The sequence below is a fragment of the Xenopus laevis genome, chromosome 7L (genome assembly GCF_017654675.1).
Source record: "Xenopus laevis strain J_2021 chromosome 7L, Xenopus_laevis_v10.1, whole genome shotgun sequence".
In the NCBI taxonomy this organism is placed as follows: domain Eukaryota; kingdom Metazoa; phylum Chordata; class Amphibia; order Anura; family Pipidae; genus Xenopus; species Xenopus laevis.
The window spans coordinates 1,177,147-1,186,612 of NC_054383.1; the positions used below are offsets into that span (position 1 = coordinate 1,177,147).

Below are 9,466 nucleotides of genomic sequence, written 5' to 3' on the forward strand. Positions count from 1 at the left end.
GGACTAGAGGTTAAATACACCCACACAAGGGGCTATTGATTTCCTTCCCTGGGTGAGTGGGGTTGGGGCAGAGCTACACGTATTATTTACCCCCCTCTCCCTTCCTGTCTCTGTTTTGCATCTGAAAGAGTCAGAATAAAAAGCCTGCCTGTTTCTTTAACATTTAAATGAGCCGCTTTTTAACCCACAAGGGCCCGGAGTGTGTGATGCAGTTCCCAGCAGGCAGGGGGCGCGGGGCACAAAGCGGGGGATTGTTTGTGTGTAGCTTGGCCAGATGTGAGCCCTTATTACTCAGTCTCCAGTCTCCCCTGTCTGTGTCTCTGTCTGAGTGTGAAACACGTTTGCACCAACACTTCTGTAACCCCTGATGTGCTGCTGAGCGGACTGTCTGGCAATGCAGAGAATGTACCGTGAGTTGTGCAGTAAGTTTCATTCACAGATACAATTGAGGGGGTTCTGTTCTAGTTTCTATTGGGCTTTAGGGGAAAGGGCACAAGAGTTGGGGGGCATTAAGGGTGTAAGTGCTCACATAGAGCGTGTTAGGAAGCTGTGCTCTTTAACTCCTCGCTGACTGCAGAAAGTTCACTCTGTGGCTTTTCTCTAGAGATGTGACATCCAGGAAACTGCTGAGACACAAGTGAGAGGAGCGAGACGGGCAGGGCCAGTTCCTCGGAGCCCCCCAAACAATACTGACTATGGATTGATCTACTTCCCTGGCAGTTGCATTTCGTGGGGGCACTGTACCCCAGGATTGGTGAGTACTGGATTAAACCAGGGATATTCATTTTACCCTAACTTGTACTTGCACTACTGTTAGCCCTAGTGTTAACCCTGTGTTAGTGTTAGCCCCAGTGTTAGCAGAGACAGTGAGTAACTAAAGTCTCAGCCTTGGGGAACCTCCCTGTAACCCACCCTGTCTCTTTACACTCACTCTTCTGTGTGTCACATTGACTCTCTCTCACACTCTTCTCTCTGTCTCTATTGGGATACTGTGTGTGACTTCTCACACTTGCACTCTCACTACCAACCTCACTCTTTCAATGTCTTGTGCTTGCTCTCTCTCTCTTGCTGTGTAACAGTCGGTTGCACAATCTTTCTGTAACTCTCATTTGCCTCCTTTGCTGTTGCACAAGCTCTGCTCTGTCACCTCCAGTTCTGTAACTGTCTCTTTCTCTCTTTCGCGTCTTCACTCTCTGAAAAGTACTATCCATAGCCCATTTGCACTCTCTGTCCCTATGACTCTCTCTTACACGCTATTTGCATGATCTCTGTCTCTGAATCAGTCATACATGCCAGGGACAGGTTAACAATGTGCATGCCAGGTAGATCTTTAGAGCCAGTGCTAGATTGGTTATGGCAGGGGTTCTGGCTTAAGATCCGCTCTGAGGGCCAACATTAGGTTTAGGGAGTGTCAGTGTTGTATGTTTAAGGGTCTGCCCCCTGTAATGAACCTATGTATGATTGCCCCTCAAGTTTTGCCCCCTATATTAGATCTTCAACCCCAGTGCAGTTATAGGCCCATTTCACCTGTGCTGTGGTCTGGGGAGCTGCAGTCGCATTATATGAGCTCCGAGCACCTATAACAGACTCAATCCCTTTAACCCCCTGCTTTATCTCTCCAGATCACACAACAGGGGGAAAGGGCCAATATAGATTTCAAGTACCCCTGCACAAACACCATTATTTTTATCAGTGTTTTCCCTGTCTGACACACCAGTAACAATTTCATCTGGAGCCATTTATCCTGTCTGTACAGTTCTGGAGTGTGGGGTGAAAGCAGGGAACCCCCAGGGAACTCACACAGACACAGGGGGACACACACTCTCCCCCCCCCATCATCAAGAGGCAACACCATTATACTGACTTGTATCCCTGTACTGTGCATCATACTGACACTATGTACAGAAGGGAGGGGGTTAAATGTTTGAAATGCACAAGCCCCTGCCCTTTCACTATGGGGAAGTTAAACAATTCAGGATGGAGGGGAGGGCCCAGAATTTCCCTCTCACTAAATGTCACTATTTCCCTTACAGACCCAATCCTGCCGTTTTCCTACTGAAACTGAATCCGCTCTCGGCAGATCCCAACACAGTGATCCTAAGGATCCAGTTTTAGCCCAAAGTCCCCCCTGTCCCCTCCTCTCCCGAATGGAAACGTGTGATTCATTTACTGCACATGGAAAAGGTTAAAGCTTTCCAAACCACTAAATGAGTAAATATCCCCGTGACTCCCACTCTCTGCCACTATATTGGGCTCCATGAGCTACAGGATCACATAACTACTGCCTGTGTATAACATGGGGGTTACTCTCTGCTTATATTTAATGTACAGTTATTGCCTGTGCCTATAAAATATGGGGGTTACTCTCTGCTTATATTTAATGTACAGTTATTGCCTGTGCCTATAAAATATGGGGGTTACTCTCTGCTTATATATAATGTACAGTTATTGCCTGTGCCTATAAAATATGGGGGTTACTCTCTGCTTATATATAATGTACAGTTATTGCCTGTGCCTATATAATATGTGGGTACTCTCTGCTTATATATAATATACAGTTATTGCCTGTGCCTATAAAATATGGGGGTTACTCTCTGCTTATATATAATGTACAGTTATTGCCTGTGCCTATATAATATGTGGGTACTCTCTGCTTATATATAATATACAGTTATTGCCTGTGCCTATAAAATATGGGGGTTACTCTCTGCTTATATATAATGTACAGTTATTGCCTGTGCCTATATAATATGTGGGTACTCTCTGCTTATATATAATATACAGTTATTGCCTGTGCCTATAAAATATGGGGGTTACTCTCTGCTTATATATAATGTACAGTTATTGCCTGTGCCTATATAATATGTGGGTACTCTCTGCTTATATATAATATACAGTTATTGCCTGTGCCTATAAAATATGGGGGTTACTCTCTGCTTATATATAATGTACAGTTATTGCCTGTGCCTATATAATATGTGGGTACTCTCTGCTTATATATAATTTACAGTTATTGCCTGTGACTATAAAATATGGGGATTACTCTCTGCTTATATATAATGTACAGTTATTGCCTGTGCCTATATAATATGTGGGTACTCTCTGCTTATATATAATATACAGTTATTGCCTGTGTCTATAAAATATGGGGGTTACTCTCTGCTTATATATAATGTACAGTTATTGCCTGTGCCTATATAATATGTGGGTACTCTCTGCTTGTATATAATATACAGTTATTACCTGTGCCTATAAAATATGGGGGTTACTCTCTGCTTATATATAATATACAGTTATTGCCTGTGACTATAAGATATAGAGGTTACATTGTGACCTGTAGGAAAGTTGGGAGGATATTTTGGAGGCTGGAGAGAGTGCAGGCACATAAGAGACAGGCAATAAAGGCTTAGAGGGCAAAGAGACTGCGCTAGTAAAAAAGGAGTTGCAGACTGAATATGGAGCTAAGTAAAGGTGCAGGTGGGAGTGGGTGGCTGCTATTTTGGGGATGAAAGGAGGATGAATTCTTTGTGGATTCTGGTTATTGTGTTTGTTTAAATTCTTGGGTGGAGATGGTAGAGGGGAGGGTGGAGGACAGAAGAGGAGTCAGCGCATGGAACCATGGAGGCAAATAATGCAGAGGTATTTATGTGTCTGATGCCAGGCCAACTCATATACTGCCTTGGGCTCTAGTTAACTGCCAGTCTTGCTGTTTCTATGATCTTTCTTCCCTAGTAACAAGCCAAGTGGCAATCCTCCTCCTCTGCAGGACTGCATGTAAAATGGGGACTTTGAGTGTGCACTGGGGGCAAGCAAAATTCATCACCTGCCGATGCGGTATTGGCGGAGCTCACCCGGAGTTGTGTATCCTCCTGCTTGATCGCAGCTCTCACTCTCCATACACCGGTCACTCCTTACCGGTTAATGCACCAATCTTCCAAACCACTGCGGAGCGCTGATCAAGGATTACTCAGGAGTCTGACACTGATAACATACATTTTCGGCTTTATTCAGGCGCATATGAAGCCGAAAATTGATGTTATCAGTGTCAGACTCCTGAGTAATCCTTGATCAGCGCTCCGCAGTGGTTTGGAAGATTGTGGCAAGCAAAATGACAGATTTTTTATTATATGGCACTCTCATTTTACAGATCTCACATCAGCCATTGGAGCTTACAATCTAATTTCCCTATCACACTCACCAAACTAATTAGAGTACATACTTGGATAACATCCATGCTCTATGCGGGTAGTATGTCAGAAAGGAACCTGGAAGCCCAGTGCTGTGAATCAGTTGCTGAGCCCGTGCCACTGTTACATGACAAGTACTGGGCAGCCTTACCCACTGTATAGAGAGAGAATTCCCTCTGTTCTCCTGGCACTCACCCACAGTCACAGAATCCAGTCCTTATACATTAGTCATACTTGTGTTACCAGGGCTGATGTACACAGTAGTGCAGTAAAGCGAGAGGGTAAAATGCCCCTCTCTCACACAGGGAAGAGTAGCTCATACTGGGGGAAACTGGTGAATAGACAAAACACGGCTCCAGTGATATCAGCAGGGAACTATGCTCAGAATTTTCCCAGTGCCCGGAATGCAGGGAATACTCAGGGGAGACAGATTAGGAAATAAGCAGAGATGGTGGAAGGGGCACAGGGGGGCAGCTCTGTCCTAGACAAAAGGGTTGCACTAAATTATGCAACTAGGGGTGCTGTGTCATTGCCCAACAATCCCCAGACCATGCCCTGAGTCTGCCATGTCTGGCCCTGCTGGGTGCTGCCTACTGGGATTTAATGGCAGGGTGTGGGCAGGTAGGATTTAGTTTGGCAGCTCCTTGTGTTCCTGCCCCTTCAGCAACAGAATGAGCGCATGGAGCAGTTTGGGTGGAGACAGAGCTACACCCTAATAATTACAGCACTGGGACCCACAGACTCCCAGTATTCCCTGCAGAGCGAAGCAAAGGTAAGACTAGGTCCTGACTGTGGGAAATACACACAGGTCCCCCCTGTATATTGAATTTTCCCAATTCAACACTTGCCCTGCACTCAGTGTGGCACAGATGATTCACTTGAATGTTACTGCTCTGTAAAGGCAAACAGGCATCTTGTCACTGCGAATTTTGAGATGTTTTACATTACATTTGGACAGGGCCCTCTTCACCTCTTGTATTGGTTTTTGTTTGTTTTGTATGTATTTCTGTATGTTCAGTGTAAAAACCCATTGACATGTTTCTTCTAAATCCATGTCAATAATAATGGGATCTACTGAGGTGCCATTATAACGCAGCAAAGGGAGTAGTATGGCATTGACGACTACAATTTACAGGGGTAGTTCACTTTCAGTTAACTTTTTGTATGTTATAGAAGGGCTAATTCTAAGCAACTTTTGGTCTTCATTATTTATTTTTATAGTTTTTGAATTATTTGCAACTCATTCCAGTTTTAATATGGGGATCACTGACCCCATCTAAAAATACAAATGCTCTGTAAGGCTACAAATGTATAGTAATTGCTACTTTTTATTCCTCATCTTTCTATTCAGGCCTCTCCAATTCACATTCCAGTCTCTTGTTCAAATCAGTGCATGGTTGCTAGGGTAATTTGGGTCCTAGCAACCAGACTGCTGAAATTGCAAACTAGAGAGCTGCTGAATAAAAAGCTAAATAACTCAAACGCCACAAATAATAAAAAATGAAAACCAATTGAAAATTGTCTCAGAATATCCCTTTCTACATAATTTTAAAAGTTTATTTATAGGCAAAAAAAAACCCTTTAAGTACAAAGGGGGTGCATAGAGGCATTTTCCACACATTTTAGCCTAACTGGCCTTCAGGCTGAGCCCCCTATCTACTACTTGGGCCCTGTTAATGGGGAATAGCCACACGGTTTGGGGATCACTGTAGTAGTTGCAGAAGGAAGGTTCTATCCATAGATACATCTCCCCATATTCGTTATTAACAGTAAGAGGAAACGTTATGGCCTGCAGACTTCTATGAATAGAGGAACCACCGTTTCCTGTTTGCAGTTTATGCAGCAAAAACGAATTCAGTTTGTTTTGCATCCTATCTAAGGGCACCATAAACTACCCCTTGAGAGAGGGTATATTACTACTCAGGCTCTACATCCATTAAAATGTCTTAAAAAGGTTTAGAGATGCCTACAATGAGTGTCCAGTGGATTCAGGGCACTCGACTATACTGCTCATTAGATGCATGGCTCTATACCAGGCTATATTGTACATTATATATTTGTCTGGCACCCCTATGGGAGCAATGCATGCCCCGGCTCAGGCCATTCCTGGAGGCAGAGGAAGATTTTGTTTTGTTATTGGAAACATTGAGACAGAGGGCGTAGCTGCAGCGTCTCGGTTCCTGAGTGAGTAGAGCGGCAGAGGAAATAACCCAGAGGATGTGTATATTCAAAATTAGCATGAAATAACTCCGTAAATACCAACGGACCCTGCAGGTTGCCTCTCTGTAGTTACCCTAAAATTAACTTTCTTTTTCATGCAAATGGTTTTTATTTTTTGAAAAAAATGTTAGAAATGTAAATTGTTGCCTGGTTGCTAGGGTCCCACATACCTTAGGAACTAGACAATGGCACAAAACAGCATGTCATCATCATGTGAATACTCTTTATTGATTGATCCAGTACACAATGTATAACTAATTATACTCCGCAATGGGCCCAACCCTGTCTCATCTAACCAGCTTAGGTGGGGAAATTGCTGATTCAGTGGGGATTTATTGCACTGCTCCACCTCTTCTAAATACAGGGTACAGTGTATCGATACAACTACACAACCACAGAGTTTGTTGTTCTGATCTGCTGGAACGGCACAACTGAACTCAGGGTGAAATAATAGACCATTTTATATGAGACAGACCTCATATGTAGGTAGATTTTGCCTTCAATGATTTAATTGTTGTCTAAACACAATACAAGTTGATGGAGCCTGTGACAAGTAGTATATATGAGATGTAACTCCTATCTTACCCATATACAAATACAATAATGGGTAAGTGGAAGGGCTATAACAAGTAGTTTAAAACTTTGCTCCATCTAGGTGAGTTATATATTCAATAATGGATAGGGCATCAATGTAATTTTAATTGTATCTTTGTCTAACTTAGTAGTAGTAGATACAAGAGAGAAACGTATTATTTGCAGTTGGTTTTGAGACTTTTTCTTTCTTTTCAGGATCACCATGCAGTTTGGAATTTTCAAGGTGTGCCTGGTGGTGGTCACAGCCATCGTGAACCACCCTCTCCTCTTCCCAAATGAGAACACAACTCTCCCTGCCACTGATGAGCAGATGATCCAAAAAATGAAGGATCGGGAGGAAAGTCTGAAAGCGGAGCAAATGCATCTGGAACAGATGTTCTCCAGTACTGTGATGAAGGAGAAGATGGAGGAAGGAGAGGACAGCGACAAAACAGATGCTTCAGCAGATGAGCCACCTTGGGATTTCTGGAGTGCCCTGTCAATGGTTATTTTCTTGATGATTGAGATATGGAGGCAAGATTTTCAGGAAGGCAATGCTCAAGCTCCCAGTAAGGAAGAAGACGACCTTCCATTCTTAGGCAACAACTGCCAAGGAGTATCCCTACCGAATAAGGCAGTCCTGGCTATCTTTTATGAGCAGTATATCCGAGTCACAACCCATGATGCTGTCAGGACTCGGGAGTTTGTGGAAGGCTTTGCAGATGATTTACTAGAGGCTTTAAGAAGCAGTTGTAACCGAGATGAAGACATGGAAGTGGAGGACAGCATGTGTATTGGAAGTATGTATGAAAACTGGAGAGTGAAGAAGCCTTTAACCTGTGACTTGATAGTACCGTTTTCCCCACCAGAACCTTACCAGTTTAGATGCCAACCTTGGATCTTCAGTCCTTCAATTTCTCCAGAAAAACAAGGCTGTGGAATGATTCAGGTCATTGGGCCCGACGATTTATCTAGAGGTTGTGTTTGCGACAGGACCAAACTTGGAGAAGATATGCTATGTCTTCTCCACAACCCAACATCAAACAAGACAAAGGCAATCAGGGACATTGACCTGTTGTGTTCTAAGGAAACAGACTTCTTGGATACCAACCAGGTCATGAAATGGTTCCAGTCAGCTGTAACAAAAGCCTGGGGTAAGATTTCACATAAGTATGATTTTGACCTGGCTTTCAGTCAGTTGGATACTCCAGGGGCCCTGAGAGTGAAATTCAGATCTGGAAAGATAATCAACTTCAATATCACGCCGGTGGTACAGTTTGAGGATTCAGACTTATATTTCTTATCACATTTCTCAAGTAGTTCAAGACCTCACGACTCCAACATCCAGTGGGTTCTTTCCTTTGCAGTATATGAGAAAAGGTTCCTCAAGGATATTGCCAAGAAGCTTCCAGTTAATTCCTGTCACCTGAGCTGCCTGCAAATAGTGTCTTTTCTTCATTCTAAACAGTGTCACATCACCGGGTCAAGCGGTTTGACCACCTATCATCTAAAGACAGTGCTGCTTCATCTTTTGCTTTCCCGACCATTCTCTGACTGGGACGTTGTCATGCTTGAGGAACGATTGAGAGACATGTTTGTAATGCTGGAAAAGTGTCTGCTGGAGAAGAAGCTCTACCACTTCATGGTTGGAAACCCTAAATTACCAGGGAGTGTAAACATTCCAGAAAGCTTCCATTTTGCAGAACCCCTTAACCTTTTCCGCTCATTTGTCCTCAACCGAGACCTCTATCAGAAGACACTGGTCATGTTCTATGAGATGCTGAAAAACGCCACTGTTTTGATAAATGAGTACAGCTTGAGACTACCCTCCTCTTCTTTGAACAAGTAATCTCACTTATGCCCCCAGGGTGGGGAAAGTAATATGCTTTACATATAGTTGCATTCAGTGAATGCTCCTTGACAACTGGCTATGGAGCACTGAAGGGCACACACTGTATATAATGGCATTGTGGTATGTAACAAATAACTGTGGGTTCAAATACTCACAAGAGTAAAGGGGCTGAGCAGGGTGGTGCAAGTAACCAAAAAGCAATAATGCTGCTGCCTGGAGAAAGGAGGGATAATAATTTGTGTTTAGAGAATTTTGTGTAGCTCTTAAGGTGTATGTAATACAGGTGGTCAGTTCTGGGGAACCCAGTGGTGGGTAACTTAACTGATATCCTGAAATAACTTAACTGATATCCTGAAAAACCCCTTAGAAGAGGGCCACAATATTATCAATACTTTGTATTTATTGGCCTAAATGTGCCAGTAGTTAGCATCATCAATGGCTCTGAGCTTATGTTTTTATAAAGGGGAAGAACACCTAAAAGTTAGCATTTAGTATAGAGTAAATAGTAGGATTCAATACAATTTAAATTTACATTCTTTGCTCTTGTTTTATAGTTGGCCCCAACAGTTTCAGTTGTATGCTGGAAAAAGTAAAAGAAGGCTAATAATTAAAAATAAAGCTGAAAAGTTGTTGA

The 9,466-nt window shown here is 43.0% G+C and overlaps 1 protein-coding gene across 5 annotated transcripts; it reads left to right on the top strand.

Moving 5' to 3' along the window:
* Window positions 1-183: 183 nt before the first annotated feature.
* On the top strand, window positions 184-9,466 carry itprip.L (inositol 1,4,5-trisphosphate receptor interacting protein L homeolog). Of its 5 annotated transcripts, none has more exons than XM_018224952.2 (4): window positions 184-422; window positions 605-754; window positions 2,034-2,211; window positions 7,197-9,466. In XM_018224952.2, exon 4 carries the CDS (start codon window positions 7,204-7,206, stop codon window positions 8,827-8,829), a length of 1,626 nt encoding a protein of 541 aa, XP_018080441.1. In that variant the 5' UTR covers window positions 184-422; window positions 605-754; window positions 2,034-2,211; window positions 7,197-7,203; the 3' UTR covers window positions 8,830-9,466. The 5 variants fall into 5 exon arrangements, with proteins under 5 accessions (XP_018080441.1, XP_018080440.1, XP_018080439.1 ...); XM_018224951.2 differs by having other exon boundaries at window positions 2,034-2,184; XM_018224950.2 differs by lacking the exon at window positions 2,034-2,211 and having other exon boundaries at window positions 185-422.